Below are 21418 nucleotides of genomic sequence, written 5' to 3'. Positions count from 1 at the left end.
TTTGTTAGCTTCATTTGGTTGGTTGGCTGCAGAATTATCGCTGATTTATGCCGTTGCGCACGACGCAGCTCAGAAATAAAAGCTCTGGTTGTGGGTGCATTGGTACAAATTCAAAGTCACTTGTGTCTGTTTTTTATGGCTTCTACAAATAAAAAAAAACCAACCTTTGTGATTAAAATCGCACAATGAAATCAAAATAAATGTTCACCATTAGCCAATGACATGCCTTTATCATTACCTGGTGAAGTTCTTAAAATATTCTGCATTCAAATGTCATTTTGTTGTTGTTGTTCTTAATTAATTAAAATGTGTTTTTTTTTTGTTGGTTCGTAACTACTTGGCATTACAAAGATCCAAAAGAGCAAAGACCAATTCTCACATTAAACTTCTGACACATTTAAAGTAATAATGGAGCCAAAATTTGTAAAATCTGAGTCACACTTGGGTAAAAAAAATCCTTATTGTTCATTTGATTTTGCAGTTGAAAAATGTTTTAGCCTTTGAAGGGTTATGTACATTCCCTGTTCCTTTTTCAATCAATGTCGTCTGCACTCGTGTCCAAATTAATTCTTGTCCAACGCTTTTCTTTTCAGTGGTGGTCCTCTATTTGCAGGCGATAGGAACCAAAGAGTGGAGGGAGGTACGACCATATTTCATTTTTTTTATTACGTGTTATTATCTGATGTCCTTTTTTCCATCTGTGTTGACCATGGCTGTGAGTGACTTTCAAAAGTGCAGAGACACAAAAAAAAAAAACGTCAGTCTCCCCAAATATGTCTACACTGTGTAATCGCAGTCTGCACATGCTATAAAAAACAGCTCCTCTATAAAAGACGGGAAAAAACACAACGCAGCGGAGATTCACCTTTTTTCTTGATATATATGCACTTCACGACTCCCCCTGGCATCTTGCAAAATTGCTGTCTGTTTTTACAATTTATAGGAGGAACATATAACCTTTCATTCATTACTTCTGCCTTCACAACTGTCTTGTCACATTTCCATGTTAGCCCCCCCCCCCTGCTCCCTTCAGAGGTGAAAGATGAGAAGTAAAATCACTGGTGCATACTTCAAAGTAATCCTGGATATGGTGGACACATCCAATGACACACTTGTAACAGCTACTCCTGTTTTGGCTTCAATCATTCTAAATTTACAGTGATCGTTTGTGTCAATTGGAAAATTGGGCATTTGAACAAAATTCAGTATACCCGTTTTTATTTCTTTTTATGACTGGTATAATTTTGCCTGTTTGATTCAAAAACTAGGGAAAAGAGGGTTACTATGAGTAAATGCAATCTGTTAAGATACCCCTGCAAAAGCTGTTGTGAAAACACTGTATAAATGAAGGCATAAAGTATTGAATTGTATTGTATTCGCTTTAGTGTTACTCCATCTGTAAATTCCATTCAATGCACCATATAATGCCCTATATGAAAACAATTTAACTCATTCACCTTCATTCCCGAATTTATTCGGGAATTGAAAAGCCTGACATGGAGCGGCATTCACGAATGAGTTCAGGTTTTTGTGTTTCTTACGTGGGGATGCGGATAAAGCGCTGGTCAGACCTCTGGCAATGTTTTTGTCTCCCACGAGGGGGCCTTTTGTACAGCCGCTCTGATTTCAAGTTCAGACATACCCAGACCCATATAACTTGGGAATTAATTGCTTCTTTCCGAAAAAAGAAGAGAGACTATGGTTTCTTACGCTGCATTGAATATTTATATAGTCCTAAAACTCAATATTCTGTGGGTCATGCAATTTGAGTGAAAATGACAAAAACCGTCTGGCAGTGAATGAGTTAAAGTAGCCCATTTCTTGATGGTGCATCTTATACTTGTAATTCAGATGAGGCAGAGCTCAGAGTTGAGCAAGGGCACGATGTGAGCGCAAGGACCTGATAAACTTAGGAACTTACGCTTATTAAAAGTAACAACAATAAACTGTCCAAAAACATTTAAGACGTCTTCATCTATTAATATTTGTATTACTGCTCTTGTTTGTATATTGCAGCGCCAGTGCACACCCCAGTGCACTACCTTGTTACCTGAGCAACCAATGCTGACAGCTCAGTACAAAGAGGTGATCTGTGGACAGAGCTGTCACCACAGCCCAGTTTTCAGGAGGGCATATGAAAAGAATGTCGGGGGCCAATTATAAAAAACAACCGACAGAGAGCATTTATTTTGGTCCATATAATTGGAGATATTCACATAACACCATGAATCAATAGCCTTGAAAGGCGCTCTTTATAACAACTGCTAGCAAGTATTACTCCAGACATTTACAAGACACATATAAATTGACGGCTTCTTCAGTACGTCGATACAGCAGGAAAGTGAAGCTATTTGTGAAAATGCCTCCTTCACATGGTACTTGTGATTGTATCATCGAGCAATAACTGTTTATTGAATTAGTGCCAATACTGTACTGAGATTGGATGGGAACAGAGAGCAGACTGGCGCAAATCATACCACTGTTGATTTATATTTTCTGTCTTAGTGATAAGCAACTCAAAAAGAACATTTCAGAACACAAATCCATCCATTTTTACTGCTTTTCTGGGGTTGGATCGCAGGGGCAACAGCTTTAGCAAGGAAGACCAGACTTCCCTGCCCCCAGCCACCTCTTCCAGCTCATCTCACAGGCTCTTAAAGGACAACCGACACCATTTTTTTGTTTCCTAACTGACATCAGAAAAACGTTTTATAGCATCCAAAATACCCAAAACACGCAGACTGATATTTTTAGTCAAATGCAAAACACCAATGAAAATGACTTAAAGTGTCCAAAATCTGCAAACAATTGAGCTGCGAATTGAGCATTTTCAAAAAGTCCCGCCCTCAGTACGTGACGTCACCCCAAGACGTCTTGCCTTGCTCGAGAATCAAAACAATGGCTTCAAATTCGGATAATATGCTTTCTTGTTACACATCCAGTTATGAATATGATTCAAATAGTTCTGAAGAGGAAAGTATAAATGTTTGTAATCGATTAAAGAAGGTCTTCAGGGTCATTTTGAGTGATCAAGACTGAGGTGTAGTGTCACAGAAAATGCAGAAGATGGCGGCAGAGCTCCGTTGGAAATAGTTTTATTCTTCACTTTGGAATTTTTGTCAACGAACATCAAAGAGTTGTCTCGGTGTAACATACGATTCACCATTGCGTTATTTGTGTGTTTTCCTTCTAATTTCGCCATCAACACGGATCAACACAAAGTTTTCAGACCAAACAAAGTACCGCAAAAAGCATTGAGGTGTGCAAGGTATGTCCTTTCTCGGTGAGGGGCGTTCCTTCAGTGACGTACGGTGAGGACTCGTCGCCAACTCAAAAACAAGACTTCCGGAATGTTCAGCGCGAGTCTTAAAACATAAAACATAGCTATATGCGGTGGAATCTTTGTAAAATACGCTCAGTAGAAGTCATTTGAAGCCATTTTACAAATTATGGACACAACTTGTCCGGAGACGTCGGTTGTCCTTTAAGGCATTCCTAGGCTAGCCGAGAGAAATAGTCTTCACAGCATGTCCTGGGTCAATCCCGAGACCTCCTGCCTTTGGGACATGCACCATATACTGTGAGACTAATAAAGGCATATCCAATCCAATCCAATCCAATATAGGCATCCAGCATCCTAATAAACCTCCCTGAGCCACCTCATCTGTCTCTTCTCGACGTGTAGGAGGAGCCTCAAACTTCACTTTCCACTGCGTGACTTTCGTTTTCAACTTGAGGCAGCATAGTGGGGGCCATATTTAAGAACAATTATTGTTAAGTGATTTTTATTTAATTTCTTTTGTTATTTTGCCTCCATGGCTTCAAGGGAAGGTGTCAAGACAACATAAGCATTAATAATTCAGAATAATTTACAAATTCAAATCTGATTGATTTTGGTTGAAAAAAAAATGTCCCAAATTGTTTCACGTACAACAATGCAGCTATCAAAAAATATAATTAATTAATAAAAAACACTGTTGATTGAAATTTGAAACCAACTGGAATCTGTGGGGCTTATACAGCGGGTCGGTTCGAAGGTCCAGGGCACTTCCGTGAGTACCCCTATGGGGTAAAGGATGCAGTTGATAGCATCGCCTATGTGTCCAGGGCACTAAAAACATGAGTCTAGGTTTTGGAGCCGTGGCGAGGCAGTGCCACAATCAATAGCTCATTACATGGTGCTTTTGGGATAGACCGTCGAGGCGAGGCTCGTAGTCCACTGGGGGAATTAGTGGTGATGTGATTGTCAGCCGGAGAATGTTGACAACTAGACTTGTGCGGGATCGAGAGCCTCGAGTCTTACTCGAAATAGCCTCCAGATTTCACAGGGGACACAACATTTATTACAAAGCCCAAGCCCCTTTTTTGAGATCATGTTTTAATTGATATTTGAGTGTCTTCACTGTCACAAATGTTGTCATCATATTAATACGACTTACTTTCTTTTAATTATTTTTTGATGGAGGTTGTATCTCATGTATTGACTTTTCCATTGTTGTAGTCTGGACGGACAGAGGTAATCGATAATACCCGGAACCCGGATTTTGTCAGAAAGTTCGTCTTGGATTTCTTCTTTGAAGAAAAGCAAAATCTAAGGTTTGATGTGTAAGTAACTTGATGCTTTATTCAAATTCCCGAAATCAACCCAAAGTGACTCTGTTTCATCACAACTCAATTTGGTGAAAAGAAAACTCATTCCGAGCGGTATGGCAATGAACTGGCGAGCTACTTGTGGGCCTCCCTGATTAGATTAGATTTTTTGTTATACCCATTTCATTTCACTCACCTTTTTTAATCATTTGCCAATAGCTTTTATAAGTCACTCACATTCTACATTATCGTTATCTGCAGGGTATTAGCTGCATAATTATTGTTACAATTGCTTTAACTAAACTGAAGATATTAAAGTTGTTAAATTGTACCAAAAATAGGATACAAACATTGTTGTATATGGTGTGGAATTGGACATTCGTAGTCATGCACAAATTAACTCATTTGCTGCCGTTTCCGAATATCAAAACGTGGAGCGCCATTCCCGAATTTATTTTGGGTTTTGGATTTTTTTTGTTGATAAAGCGCTGGTCAGACCTCTGGCAATGTTCTTCCCTTCCACGAGCGGGCAGTATTTGCCTTTTGTCCATGTTAGCACTTTGTTACTGCTTCAGCTGTTGTTAAAATGCTATATGAATCCATATGTATGTATTGTTTTGTATTTTGTACAGCTTCCCCCCTTTCAAGATCAAGTAATTCCAGACCCATATAACTTGGGAATTAAGTATTTTTTTTACGAAGAAATAACATTGTCTAAGGTTTCTAACGCTGTATTGAATGTTTGTGTAGTCCTAAAACTCAATATTCTGGGTCTAATTTGAGTGAAAATGACAAAAGCACTGGAGTCGACATATTTTGCACATCTTCTGGCAGTGAATGAGTTAATGTTAGTCAATCTAAAAGGCTGTTTCAAAAAACGACCATACAATTATTCATTCATTCATTTATGTATCTATTAATTTACATGACTATTTTTTTTCAATATGTTTATCATTGGGGTTATAATTTTCAGTGGTGTGGAACTACATCATCCAGGCTTAATGCTGTAGTCAGATGAAAACAATTCAATGAAAGTGTTTATCAACTTTTTTTAGAATATTTTTTTCTGGTGAAGAGTAGCCATTTTTTATTCCTTATTATATCGAATTTAGGCATTGTAATTATCGTTATTCAAGGTTGTTTCTTTAAAGCAGGCAGAATTGCCAGCCTTGGAGATCATTAAATTCACATACTTGTTTGCGCTGTGAAAAATGCGCTGTTGAGTAGATAAGCTCAATTGCATGCAATCAGCAAGTATTGAAGCACGAATGGAGGATCATTGTAGAATATCTTAGTGTGATCTGAGCAATCTGCACGCATGCAACATTGCCACCATTAGCCAAGAGGTATTTGAAATGTCACATTGAAATATATGTCCAGAGTACTGTTTGTTCCCAAACAAGCAACTGCACTTGTGGAAGTAATCCTCCCAGATCAGGGGCAACAAACATGGTGCCCACAGGCAGCAGGTAGCCCCAAAGGAGCACATGAGTAACCCTTTGGGCTATTCTAAAAATAACTCGCCGGTCAATAAATCACACTAGTGTAAATTGGCTTTTTTTTTGTTTTAAGTCACATGAAAAAGAATGAGTCTAGGTCTGCTGTTACCCACATAAACTTTGATTTGGATAGGGCAATATTCTGAGAAGTAGCGTTTTTCCCACCCAAAAAATGTCTTGAAAAATCCGAGGTGACTTGAATGAAAATAAAGAAATGGCCCAATTGCCCACATCATTCGCCAACAACATACCACTGCTAATATGCTACTTGCAAATCGAAATGTCACCAGATGTTGAGACTGTTTTTTTTCTCCCATATTTGTGTTTCCGCCAGGTACAATGTGGACTCCAGAAGCTGCAACATTTCCAAACACGTAAGTCCAGTATGTCAAGGTCAAATGACAGTTTTGACTCAGACCTGATAGCTCTCATTTGCGCCGCAAACTCATTTAAAGTTCGAGTGAATAACAGCCATGTTATGACTCTTATGCCATTCAGAACTCAATGTAGCGTAATGCACTGACAATCTTTTCTTCCTTTTTCCCCTCCACAAATCTATCAATCACATCGGAGCGCAGAAGGTGAGTGGTTTATGATTAAAAATCCCCTGTTATGCTCATCCTCATTCACTCATTCCATTATTTGTTCTAAAATAGTCCCCTTGGTTGCTTTTTCTCCCATTCTTTCATCTCGTTTCATCAAGGACAAACAGCCCCAAGGCAGAGAACTTGCCCACTTCGTACTGTTCTTCCACGTCTTATCTCACTGCCGGCAGGACTTCAAATGTACAAGCAGCTGTTGTTTGAAGCGACACCAGATTGTGTCGGGACATTAACAGGTGCTAAACGCATCAAGGACACATGACAAAAACGTTTAATGTTTCAACTTGTTCTCTCAAGAAGCCCTTCACAAATGTAGTGGAGTTACCATTAGCATCTAGCTTTTCACGGACAGCGGTGACAAAATTGGCTATATTATAAGGTTGCAAGGTACATAAAGGAGTGAAGATAATTTCACTGTATGAGGATTTATAATAGCGACAGAGTGGACAAGTACAATTCAGTACTGGTGGCTACCTTGCTAGGCTGTTAGCATAATGGCCTACATACAGTACAATAGGTGGTTGTCATGCAGCTGGCGTGGGAGCAATTCAAACTCAGTGTGCTGTTCACAAATGCCCTGGGAACGATTGGCCATGAGCCTACACTCTCTTCTTTTGATTGATTGATTCATCATTTGATATGTAGTAAAATGTTCCTTAATGCAGTTGTTTAGTGTTGTAAGGTTTTCAGTGGTTTAAAATTTAAACACACACACAAACATAAATTACCACGACGCTTGTTTGTGTGTTGCCACCGCACTTTGACGTCTGTCCATTTATGTCTGTCCACTGTAGTGTGCACGTTTATTTCGGTGTCAATGTAGAATCATTCCACGACAACACACATCCGCACAATGAAAATACACACCCCAAATCAAAAAATCTTGTGGGGATGTTCAATCATTGTTATTTCTATCTCCTTGCAATGCAAATGTACGAGTCGTTAGAATCCTTGCCTGATGAATCTGAGATTTAGGTTCGAATCTGGCCCGAGATCTCTCCATTGGGAGCAAGCATGTCCCATTTTATTCCCAAAGACCATGCTCAAAATCAGCTATGCTAGGCTCACATATGCAGCCTATAGAGGGGAAGCGGTATCAAAGATGGTTAGAAATATTGCCTATACAATCCATTTGTGTTTTCATGATGGCAATAGTATGATACTTAAAAGATGTATATATGTAAAAAACAAAAAAATCCCTCACTCAATTGTCTTTTCAGTCATTCGTTTTTATTTACTTTTTCCTCAGGATTTTTTGGGCCAGACGTTTTGCACCCTTGGAGAAATCATTGGTTCCACGGGAGGACGGCTGGAGAAAACTCTTTCGTAAGTTGTGTAATATAATCTTGCTGATGCTAATATAATTACTCACGACAAATTAATTCCCAATTTCTACTATTGTGTTCAATGATAATGAAATGTACGCTCATAAATATTGATGGACAACCCCTGATGAAATCAAAGCTGTAATAGCCATCTCAGTGATAAAGTGAGTATCGCCTCAACTGGTTTCTTCTATTAGATTGCAATGTCCTAGGTAAGACGGTGCTAAACGTCTTTGCTCATCGAAGGGCACAGTGCAACTGAACAAAATCAAGGTCTAGCATAGAAATAATGAGTGATAAGACAATTGGTAACCCCCATGCGACCCCCACCCCCACTATTACCTCCTCAGACATCGATTATTTTCCAGAACCACATGTCATGCAAACACCAGCCTCCAATTTTACGCCAAATCAATGCCGAGACATGTTGACAATTTTATGTTATAATTGATGACAAGTGTGATTTAAAAAGTTATGACATTCCACTCCTACCTCGTGTTTGGATGAAACCTTTGTGATTTTATCCATAGTCTGTGTGAAAAGGTAAAAATATGAACCGCGGTTTTAAATTTAGGGCAGGGTCCTTTCTGTTTGGTAGTTCTGTTTTTTTGTTACAATTAAACAAACACAGCCCCCAAAAAAATTGTCTACAGTCAGTTTTACCTTATTTGCTCTTCATATCCTTCGGGTGCAACTAACGTGGTAAAAGCGCTGCGCATGAAATATTTATGAGTCATTTGCTTGTCAAATATGGAAACCTGTGCTGTGTGCTTGATTGCAGTATATTAGGCATCTTCCCTTGCACTTGCTTTGACTTTCAAGGAAATCAAATGACATGCTTGTGTCAGGTTTATCAAATGCAAGTGGTGCTTTTTGGTACTAGATTTTCCGAACTATATATCCCTTTGTAGTATAAGGCAATGAATTGCCAATGTTAATACGGCTTTCGTATATATAGGGCTCACCGCATTATAGAATAAAGGCCACAACAGTGGCTGCAGTTGCGTTGTGCTTCCACTAGATGGAGCTATTCGAAGCGGAATAGACTACAATACAATACAATACAGCTCTATTCATATCGACCTGTCACAACCATTGCAACTGCAACAAAGAACCAATGGAAATAATATGTCCAAGAAATCAGAATATTCATCCATATATAAGGTGCATCGGATTATAAGGAAAACTGAATGCTATTAGGTAATTAGGTATGGAACATTTTTTTTTTTTTAGACAAGCAGCATGTAATACACCGCTGTGATCAGTCCAGCTTTAGTTGAGAGTTGCTCAACTCAAGTCGTGTAGGGGGCGATAACATGTATTCCAATCTTCTTTTCCTTGTGGCTTTTTCTGTCAGGGGCTGCCACAGTGAATCAGTGTAGTATAAGACAAAAAAATAGCTATTTTAATATGTCTTTCATATACAGGCCGTACCGCATTATAGAATAGAAGTCAAAACATTGGCTGCAGTTGTGCTAATCATCCACTTGATGGAGCTATGCCAAGAGGAATACACTGCAATACAATGCAGCTCTATTCATATCGACCATTGAAGCTGGAACAAAGGACATTGGAAATAATATGTCCAACAAATCAGAATATTGATATTCCAATTGATTTATTAACTGCCAAACAAATCAAAGCCAACAGAGCCTGACTGATGTATCCGTGCAGTCACCCGAGGAGCCTATTATTCAAGATCTAACTCACGTGCAACCAAATTCGAAAGAACATAAACGTGCCATATTTTTCCCTAATGCAGAATCCGCAGCAATTTATTTGGATGGCTTTGATCTGACATTTCAATTTCCACAACAATCTGAACATTGGGGAAAACTAATAAAAGGTGCATAGAGAGCAGCCCCGAGCGACAGACTTTTTGGCTTGTTCTACTTTTTGGAAGTGAAACAATCAGAATAAATTTCCCCCCATACGGTCTGTCTCTCTGATGATGACCTACAGGTGATAGACAGCTGTCAATGGTCCTCCTGGATAAGACAGTAAAGCCCGGGGGGAAGAAACAAGGTAGGCTTGAGGAGAGGCACGTAAAGGGAGGCGTGTGAAAGATGACAACCCAGTAGAGCAGAAAAAGAGAGGGGGAGGATTGATGCTGAGATACAAGCAATTGATAGAAGAGGAGGATGAGAGGCAGAGGATGGTGAAAAAGAAAGAGGCCGATCCTACTCGCTATATATGTTGCCATTTAGAAGACTGCACTTTAGGTGCCTATACACAACAAAAATCTCTAAAAATCCTCAATGTCCAAGATTCGATGGATTTATGTTTTATTTGTTTGTTTATTAATTTTCCTTCCCCGCGATTTTAGACCAACTCTTCCAATTTATGTATGGCTCTGGTTTCCTCCTCGTGTCAGTGGGTGTTTGCTTTTAAAGGGCCACTACTTTTAGAAACGGACTCCATGCTGCGTGGCGAAACCGAGCACTCCTTTCCACTTACCTGTGTGTTGCTATGGTGACCAAAATATAGGGTATCGGCTGAATGTATAATAATGATTCAAAATTCACTCCCTTTTGAAAAGATAAATGTGGGGGTTCGTGGGATAGACTGTATGGTGTGGATACACATACTATGCACTGTGAGAGCATCAGATACCAGTGGTTATTTTTAAACTACACACACACACACACACACACACACACACACACACACACACACACACACACACACACACACACACACACACACACACACACACACACAAGGTTTTTCAACGTGAGGATTTAGCAGTTCTGAGTATGATGAAAAATACTGACATAAAAAAGGTACAGGTAAGGGGAGAAAAAAAAACAAGCAAAAGAATGAGAAATTGCCCGTCTGTAAGGGTGGAGAAATGAGGACGATCTATTAATAATCCCACCGTTTGATAAAACAGCCTTGTGTGAATTGGGATTAGATAGAAATGGTCTTTTTTTGCCCAGGAGCCAGTTGTGGCAGTAGACACGTTTTTGTCTTATTCGAAATAAATAACCTTCTTTGGAGTTAACAGAAGTATGACCCATTTCTCTGAACCCACCCCGAGGTACAAATAAAGAGCAAAAGAAGACATCCCAGACAAATGATCCTGTCAATTCAATGCACAGCGGCGTGGACATACACACGGATGTGCTCAAATGACAATCTTCTATAGATAGTTAGATGCTGTTTGAGAATATTGCTTGGCAATATTTAAAATGAATGTTTTTTTTTTTTTTGTCTTTGATGCCTCCTCCTTGAAAAATGACGTTCCTCTTCTCGCAGCCTGATCCCAATTTAACTTGAGAAAATTGCCTTTATCTCTACCCTGCGCTGATACATATTTGTCTCATAATCCAATTTCGAGATAGATCTATGAGCTCAAAAACCTGGCCGGGCTTTCTGGAATAAATACAGTAAAAAACTGTGCCCACAGGGAGAGTACCGACTCCACTCGCTTTTGCGTGGTGGTTGCGTGAACCACAATCTGAATTCCAATGAAGTTGGGCCTTTGCGTTATTAAAATAAAATAAAATAAAATAAAATAAAATAAAATAAAATAAAATAAAATAAAATAAAATAAAATAAAAATGCAAAACGAAAAAAAAACTTACAACTTAAAACATAAAACATAAAACACAATATAAAATATAAAATATAAAATATAAAATATAAAATATAAAATATAAAATATAAAATATAAAATATAAAATATAAAATATAAAATAAAAGAAACAAAATAATACGATTAAGGAATACTCATCAAACACCTATTTGGAACATCACAAAGGTGAACAGGCTACCTGAGAATTTGTGAGTGTCTTGCCTGAATTGTTCAGTCATTCACAAGCAAAGATGGGGGTGAGGTTCACCCCTTTGTGAAACGACCGCGTGAGAAAATAGTTCAAACTCCTTAAAAACAATTTTCCTTTTTGGGATTTCATCATCTACGTGCCACAACATCATCAAAAGGTTTCAGAGAATCTGGAAAAATCACAGCATGTAGACGGCAAGGCCATAAACCAACATCCAATTCCCGCGTGATTTTCAATTACTCAAGTGGCACTGGATCAAAAACTGCAATATCGAAGTGTCAAGGATCACCACATGGGGTCAGGAATACTTGAGAAAACCAGTGTCAGTAAATACAGTTCAACGCAACATCCTAAAGTGTAATTTAAAACTTTACTCTGCAGAGGAGTCGTTTATTTAAAAAAAAAAACATTTTACAGTTCCCTTTCTCTGGTGAATTAGTGATGGCGAAGCGACTGTGTCAGGCGTTGATAACAGCAATGATTCTGCACATGAGCTGCCGGTCAGTCTGTTGGTCAAGTGTGTTGGTGGAGGGCAGGGTGTGTAATTGTGGGCAGCTGGTGGGATGACAAATGCCAGAAGCATTGGACATTTAAACTTCATCAGGCCTATTTTTGCCACTTTGAGAGACCAAAAATAGATTTTTTTTTTGTGACAGACTTGTGCATGAGCCATTATTTGTTATCCGTGGAGTGTGTGCAGTAATATTGTAAGCAAATTGGTAGACAGAGCTGACACCAACGGTTTTGAGACAGCAACCTAACAAGTCACCACAACGTGATAAAAGGGCCACGGAAACAAAGACAAATATATCATGAATGACATAAAACCACACTGAATCGAAACCAAGTAATCAATTAATCTTTATCAATGTATCCATTAAATTAGTGATTTATTCATTACATACATTTTTTACAGCACGCATTGTTATACTCCCCTGAAAGATGTCAAATATGTTTTTTTAAGCACTTTTGCTTTGAGTTGATGTGATTTGACCTTTACCAAAAAGGTTTCACGAGAAAGTCATAAGCGCTCCAATGTCATTTGAAAGTTCTTTTTACAATATTGTTCATAATAAGGGACAGTAATGCATTTCAAAATTTCTCTGGAGAGAAAAACATCTCCCTCTGATGTTAGCCTCTTTTGCATCCCTTTGGTCACTCAAAGACATGAACTCATTAAACCATTGCCAGCAAGTATTCCGTAGTATCTTTTTTTCTCAATTATAAGGCTATAACACAACTTTCCAGAATGTCCCTTCACGTTTTTGCTCATTTTCCACATTTGAAGATTATAATTGTACCCGGATAGGAAAATGACCAGCTCTCATTATCTCTGAGAGAGTGCCAAAGATTCCCTAAACTAACATTTGAGAGCCAAGGTGAAGTTCAAATTTAATCAGTCTTCCCAATGAAGCCATTTAAAATCAGCACTATTGATTAATTTGACTCCTCTTTGTTGTCCACCCATTTCATGTTCACATCACATATTGACCATCAACATGCATCACACATTTGGCGTTCAACCAAATTTCGTTTGATGCCCACATTAGTTGGCGTAGCTTGGTTCACATCCGACGGTTCTGAAAATGATTTACACAATATGCGATAAATAAAGATATCAAGTGAAATATCATCGGATGTGAACTTTTAAGAATATGTGACATTTAGATGAGAGCTAAAATGTAATACTTTTATATGTGGTCAGAGTTTTTCATATCGGACACATTTCATTTCATCTCACTATTTTTTTTTCATTTAGTGTGTGTGTGGTAATTAATGCAAGATAAGTGTAATTGCCTATGTTAATATTAGCATTAAGTGCAAGCCAGTTGGAATGACTGTGTGGAAAAGTAAATAAATAAAAAAAATGGATTACTATGTATTACTATAAAATGGATTATTACACACATTCAAATTCACAAATATTACACAGTACAACGTAAAAATTAAACCTGCACCTCACTTGCATCTTTTATTTGAGTACGTATTATTCATTTTGTTTTAAACTCTATAAATGATAAATGGCACAAACAACACAAACAAGGGACCACTGCATTATGAAAGCATTTCCAGAACGTTTAACATTTTATTGTTTGCAAACCATAGGTTGAGATTAATATGTTTTTAATTGGAAAACAGATCAGTTCTCTTTCTTACATAATTTAAAACAACTTTTTTTTAATCCATAGGACAACAAATGCATATCGTCCATTTAGATTTACCTCAGCTGTACTCAGTAATTTATCTGGAGGGAGATCTTTGAAACAAAATAAAGGAGAAAAATCTTGTTTAATCACACTAATTAATTATAATTCAGATGACTTTGTGCTTCACAAATGAGGCAATCTATTATCCGGTTCGGCGTTGAAAAACAGACTGAAATCCCGACAGAGTTTCCCAGTCGCTTCCATAGTGAGCAATCAAACTCAGCCATCTACTTCCCGCTCCAGATAACCACCCACCTACCTGCCTACTTAGATACACACACACACACACACACACACACACACACACACACACACACACACACACACACACACACACACACACACACACACACACACACACACACACACACAATTTACCTCCCCTGTGGTCAATGTCCTACCGAAACATCACCTGCCATCTGCTGCAGTCAGTGAGGTATCATCTGGCCCCTTCAGACAAGATGAGCTACAGGACGAAACCACTTGCAGCTTCTGAGGAGCCTGTTGAATGACTTTAGCCCAAATTTCGACGACGGAGTGACATGTAATTGTACACCTGCGGCAGATCTCGTTGGAAAAAAATGCATCGTTTTTGTCAAATTGTTGCTGCATGCTGCATAGTGCCGTATTGCTGAGTCAATTGAAAATTATGATCCCAACTGTCTGTCAATTCCACTTTTGGGAAAAGGAAAAAAAAAGACGTATTTTTAGCAGAAGAATCTGAATAAAGCATTTGTGTATTTTCCAACTGCAAGCTTGCACCACATAGATCTGTCAGCAGTTGGCTCGCTTTCATGTGGAAATTAGTGATTCCTTCGTGCCAACTCCGAGCATCTTGGCAAATAATGTGACAGTGTTGTTCTGTGACACTCTTAATCTGTCAACCACACCACTTGTTGGACCAACATTAAGGGAATTGAAATGATATGCATTAAACATGAGAGAAGCACTACAGATTTTCTTTCAAAATCCGTTTCACTTTTTTTTTGTTCCGCTAAAATAACAGGTGGCGCAATACCATTGCTTTTAATTGTGCCTCTGATAAGATTATCTGTGTTACTTTTCAACAAAAAAAAAACAATTGAAAGCCAAGCGGACAGTTTAACAGTTTTCAGCCATTGTACTCAAAAGGCACAATTAAACCCCTCCCTCAAAATCTCCCAAATCGATATTACAAAATAAAAAATTAAGACTAAAGTTGTTCATTTTTTTCCAGAATATTCTCCCAAAATGCATTTTAATGTTTGTAGATCTGAAATCATGTTTGCACTTAGTAATTATAATCAACGGTTGCGGAGTATTTACAAAAAATACCAGAGAAAAGAAAACAACAATAGGGATAAATATTTATATTTTGCATATTATATTTGTGCATATTTACATTTGCTTCATTCACAATAAAGTGGAGAAACTATTAACTCATTCATTGCCAGACGATGTGCAAAAATGTGTCCACTCCAGTGCCAGCGTTTTTGTCATTTTTACTAAAATGACAAACAAACAAAAACAGAATATTGAGTTTAAGGACTACACAAAAATTCAATTCAGTGTAAGAAACTGGTCTTTCATCAGAAAAAAAAGGTTTATTCCTATATTATATGGGTCTGGAGTTATCTAAACTTGAAATGGTGCGGCTATACAAAAGGCAAATGCTGCCCCCTCGTGGTAGGGGAAAAACATTTCCAAAGATCTGACCAGCACATTATCTGCACCCCCCATCCCGCAAGAAAAACCAAAACCCGAATAAATCAGGGTATGGCGCTCCACGTCAGGCTTTTCAATTCCCAAATAAATCCAGGAATTGCAGTGAATGAGAATTTGAAAAACTTGTTTTTTTTCACGGCACAGTAAATTTTGTTTTCATTCAGTTTTTCTTTGTGTATGTGAAATAATTCACAGGTTTTTGTTACAATTTTATAGTCCTAAAATTGTTTGTTAACATCTTCCATGTATATGAAGTTTTCCAATAGGATTTTCTATTTTTGCGGGGTTGCGCTTGTTGGGTTCAAAGTGATCGTTTGTTCCTGGTTCATCGCTTTTCAGGGTGTTAGAAGTGGGATGGTGAAATCAGCAGGAAGCCAGGTGTTGAACAGAATAAGTTATTTTAATCTTGTAGACAGCAGGGACATTGTGAGGTCGGCCGAGGAGAGACAGAAAGGAAGAGAGAGATCGACGCGCTGGGAGAGCATTTATGTAAGACGGACAGGATGTGATGTGATAGAATGTGACGTAATAGGACGTGACATCATGTAAAGGCAGGCAGGATATGACGTATCAAGAAGTCCAAAACAAAACAAAACGATGCAAACAGATGTTTAAATATGTTCGTATAGCGAATTACCCCAACAGCGCTATTGTTTTGGGAAACGTACATTTCATTTTTTTTAAAGCGGTTTTATTTATTTGTATGTATTTTATTTATTTTGATCGTGAGTGGGAAAATGTCAATACAGCAAAATGAATGTGAAACAAAATTTTCCCTGAGGCCAAATTAACATTTTTTACAAACTGTATAAAAACAAAAAACAAATATAAGCACATTTGCAATGGCCCTGTTAAATCACATGGGCAACACAAGTCATTCGTGATTCATCATAAAATGTAACAATAAAAATTGAGTTTTGGCCATCTTGCAGATGCACACAAAAACATTGTTAAAAGACTTTTTCAGGATTTACCATCCTCATCTCACTGTTCAGCTAACAAATCTATCTTTGCCTGAGCACCAAATGAGAGTGACAGACCAAAAGGTAACTCTGAACTATGAGTCAGATTCAAGTTAAGGTGACATTTCGCCTCCTGGCTTCTCTGTCCAAGTCATTCCAGCTCATGTTTGCTTGTGACCAAGCATGAGACATCGTCGTTTGCGATGACTCCGGGGGCACTACCGTGCGCATGCCTCAAAATGCAAAATGGTCTTCCCTGACATTCTGTGTTGCTGTGGTCTGCCTCAAGGAGACATGAATTAGCTTTTGATCAAAACATCAAAGCAAGGGGAAAGACAAGGGGAAATCCAATTATCGGACCTAATTGTACGTATTGTGTTGCGTGGTGCGCTGTTAGCCCACGGTTTTCTAAATTTAGTACAAAATAATTTGCTCTCATTTTATTGGCGTTTGAAAATGGTTCGGTGTGAGGCATGGGACAGTCTTAGGTAATATTGTCTCAGTCACAGGTGTAAAATAAAAAAAGACATTTAGTGAGATGTATCACATGAAAATGTTGCATTTAAATTAGGGGGGTAACCTCGGTGAGACTTTTTCAACACGATGCATCCTCATTAGACGTATTATCGACCACAGGAAGCCAGAGATTCGATGGAATCCACTGGAGACCAGAGGCTGACAGTGAGGGTGGTTAAAGAGAGCCAACAGATGCAAGACGAAATATTTTATCACTGAAAGGAAACACAATAATGTTTATGCAAATCACAGACAGGTTAGGATCCCAAAGGTGTAATCAAACAATCTAAGTAAAATACAAGCAACAATACCATATTGATTTATATTGCGCTTTAACAACAGCTGAATGAACAAGTGCAACATGATACTATAATTGATAGGATTTAAATGAATGATATGCTTATTGTTTATCTGGAAGTGAAGACATTTTGCATTTTAAAATTGCAGAACGCTGCACCAATTCAACGTTCCTGTACACAACCATTAAAAATACCATATCAAATACCAGAACTCATTTACTGCCAGATGTGCAAAAAATATTTCACTCCAGTGCCAGGGTTTTTGTCATTGTTACTCGAATTCCAGGACCCACAGAATATTGAGGTCTTGGACGACATAAAAATTCAATGCAATGGAAGACACATTAGAATATGTTCTTTCATTAGAAAAAAAAGACTTAATTCCTAAATTATATAGGTCTGGAGTCTAATGAGCCTGAAATGAGGGCCAAATACAATGCATTACATATACATATCTGAATCAGAATCAGAATCATCTTTATTGCCAAGTATGTAGAACACACAAGGAATTTGTTTCCGATAGAACACGCTGCACTAGTATCGTCGTCAAAAAAACTGCTAAGTGGCACTATACAGTTCCATATTGGTTTATGTAGTGCTTTAAGAGCAGCTGAAGCTGGAACAAAGTGCTAAAATGGAAAAAAGGGAAATGCTGCCCCGTTGTGGAAGGGAAAAAAAACATTGCCAGAGGTCTGGCCAGCGTTTAATCGGCACCCAAGCAAGAAGAGACAAAGCCCAAATTAATTCGGGAATGGCACATTACGTCATATTTTCAATTCCCGAATACATTCATGAATGGCAGTGAATGAGTTAAACACAGCATCAAACATGACTGTCGTGGAAGTAAAACAAAAGAAGAGACAGAAAATACATATTAATTTTATCATAGATTAGATTAATTGTATAATGATTATTTGATAGCCTTGTACGATTAATCACTACTGAGGAAAAAAAAGTTTCAATTCTAACTAATAAGAAACACACCAAACGGTTAAAAGTATGAGAGAAGAGGAAGAGGCAAACGGCCACATCACCTTAATTCACAGGTGTCAAAGTCAAGACCCGGGGGACAAATCCGGCCCGCCACATCATTTTTTTCGGCCCGCGAAAGCAAATCAAACTTGTGAAATTCCATGATATTTGCTAAGATCCTGACCAAAATGTCATATTTTTGGATGTAAACCACAATAACAGTCATTATCCTTGACTTCAGATTTGAAAACTAGTTATTCATTAATTGGTTGTGCGCTCTATATGTAATATGTGGAGGGGCTTAAACATTCTAATGGCCTCCCCAAATTCATAACGGCCCTCAAAGAAGAAACCTTAACTATAATGCGGCCCGCGGTAAAAAATGACTTTGACACCCCTGCCTTAATTGAATGTTACAGCCATTTTCTTAGTGACCAGATAATACAAACAAATGGTCCATGCACACTGCATCGATTTAAAGTGCAAGTTTCCCAAGGTGACCCGACTCCTCAAGTATCTTTCCGTAGCTTCATTAAGTTGGGCGGGCGATGGCAGGCAAAATTACTTTCCAAAGACTCCTAATGGTAATGTCATTACTTGCTGTAATTTGAATGGAGATTGGATACGTTCCTATTACGGGCGAGGGATTCATTCATGAGAGAACTTGTTGACTTTCACTTTGAAAGTTAGTGTCTGTAAAATCTGATGGAGTGTATATATATATATATATATAAGGGGATTACGAAATCAAAGAATGACGAAATCTTTCTAAATATAACATATAAATATTTAAAGCAAATTCAAAGTATAAGGCACACCACATTATAAGGCGCAACAGTAGAGGCTGGGGTTATGCACTACTTCTTCTACAGGGGGAATTGGAGTCGATGGCTGCTGACAGTAGTTGCGAGACCTATTGTGGATCAATATTACTTCACATATCATGCACACGGTCATCTTTTGAAGAAAATCGAGGCTTCTGGGTGTGTCTTATACCGGAAAATACGGTAGCCCTAAAACTCAATATTCTGTGGGTCCTACAATTTGATTGAAAATTTGATTTGAAATTTGATTGATACATATTTGCACATTGTCTGGCAGTGAATGAGTTAATATTATTATTGAAAAACATTGTGCATGTTTTAATGTCTATATTTTCATGTTCAAACTAAATCACCGTTGAATACACAGTATTCTCTTCACTCAGCCTCGAATGGCAATTTGTCTGCTTCTATTTATATTGATTTCTATATATGGCCTATGTTTCATGCTTAGGGTCTGAATGATTCACCGGAGCAAAATCATTGGAATTCAGTCAATGTAGAGCATGAGCATTGGTACTCATTAATGTGAAACGGCTGCAAGGTGCTACTACAGCTGTATATTCAATCGTGATGCAAAGTCACGAATAAAAGCCTATAAGCATTTTCCTTTCTCATTTAAAGACGAGGAATCATCAAGACAAATTGTCCTGAGAAGGTAAACTTAGAAGCCTTCCAAGGTATGTCTGTGCATTCCGTGGGCAGCCAGTTGAGCTACATTTTGTCGTTATACTGCCATTGTTTTGTGTGTTCCAATGTCAGGTCAACTATATAAAGAAACCGCCAACGGGAACCTCTACCAAGAAGGAGAAATTGGAATTAGTGAAGCAACATCAAGTTTGATTTTGTTTTGGATCCCAAAAGCGCGTATACTGTATTGTAATATTGCGTATACAAGGCAAATATATCACAAAGAGGCCACGAGCAGCAAAAGGATTATAGAGCAATCTTATTGGACACCTAGTAATTGCTTTGAGGCAATTCCCTCATGTCGTTGCAACATTATTTCTTGCCTGCCAATTATCTGGCCTTTCATCTCCTTGCAGGAAAAAGGCAAACATTTCTACAACTGGTAAGGGCTTGCTTGCACTGAAGGAAGTAATAACTCGCACAGACCAAATCCAGGTCATATTTAGCTTTTAAGTATGAATTGCTGAAGCCGCTGTCACTTCGACAGCAGTTCACTAGCACAAAAAAGAAAGTATTCCCAGGTAGGATCGTCCATTCAGGTTTCTTTGAACACACACTGCTTTTGAAAGAGAACATGACTCCAAAGCAGAAATAGTGGAAACATGATTTGAGGTGTAAATTAAACCCTGGGGCGCTCCCTGACAAGCAACAATAAGAAAGATTTTGAGGGAACGAGTATCTTTGTCAGCACACTATAATTTACCCTTGCAAGTAATTTACCAGAGGAGTGAAAGTAAGGTTTTTCAATCATTGATATGAAATACTGAAAAATCATGATAAAGAAATTAGCCAAACAGGAGCAAACGGCTTAGAGATATAAAAGCACACTCTGCACACACTCAACTACTCTCAAGCAAATAAGTACTTTGATTGGCATGCAATCTTATTTTATAACCATTCATGCACAAATAATGGTAACCTGTGACCTCATAAGATGATAAGATGTACACTGTAATAACCACTGTCCATGAAAAGGGTTCAAGTGTATATTAAAAATCCCCTGAGGTGTTCGCAATATTTAGTTTGTTTTCAATTTTCTTTTCAAAAGTATCGCAATCCATTTCACACACCCACGCATAATCCCATATGGATGCACCGCTGTGCTTTTGCTTCGGGGCAAGATCGGGTGATTGCCGTGTGAATCGATGCAGTGCCAAAACTAGTTTGGAGGTTTCGTGCCTTGGTTCTTAGCATTTTGACATTCCTTCCGTTGAATCCCGGAGAGCGCCTCCATGTTTAGGCTAAATTTCAACCTTCAAAATGAAGTGGAAAACATGTGGTATGGAAATTGTGCTCCTTTGTATCAAATAAGCCCATTTGATCTTGGTGCAAATATTTTGTGGGATTGGGGTAAAGCAGTTTTGCGAACATATGGGAAAAAAGTAGATAGATTGGATAGATATATTGGATCGATTGGATACATAGACGGATAGATAGATAGAT

At 38.2% G+C, this 21418-nt stretch overlaps 1 protein-coding gene across 1 annotated transcript in view; it reads left to right on the top strand.

Annotated features, from left to right (window-relative positions):
* The window catches only part of cpne9 (copine family member 9), a 53874-nt gene that overhangs the window by 14395 nt on the left and 18061 nt on the right, over window positions 1–21418 (top strand). The window contains exons 3-6 of the mRNA XM_089010888.1: window positions 594–640; window positions 4502–4605; window positions 6424–6463; window positions 7941–8017. Coding sequence (XP_088867014.1) covers window positions 594–640; window positions 4502–4605; window positions 6424–6463; window positions 7941–8017 — 268 coding nt within the window. The remainder of the gene's footprint in view (window positions 1–593; window positions 641–4501; window positions 4606–6423; window positions 6464–7940; window positions 8018–21418) is intronic.

Source organism: Hippocampus bargibanti, linkage group LG01 (assembly GCF_051943395.1).
Source record: "Hippocampus bargibanti isolate YZ-2025 linkage group LG01, ASM5194339v1, whole genome shotgun sequence".
Lineage (NCBI taxonomy): Eukaryota > Metazoa > Chordata > Actinopteri > Syngnathiformes > Syngnathidae > Hippocampus > Hippocampus bargibanti.
The sequence above is the reverse complement of the archived record's forward strand: the minus strand, read 5'-3'. Positions and strand labels throughout refer to the sequence as shown.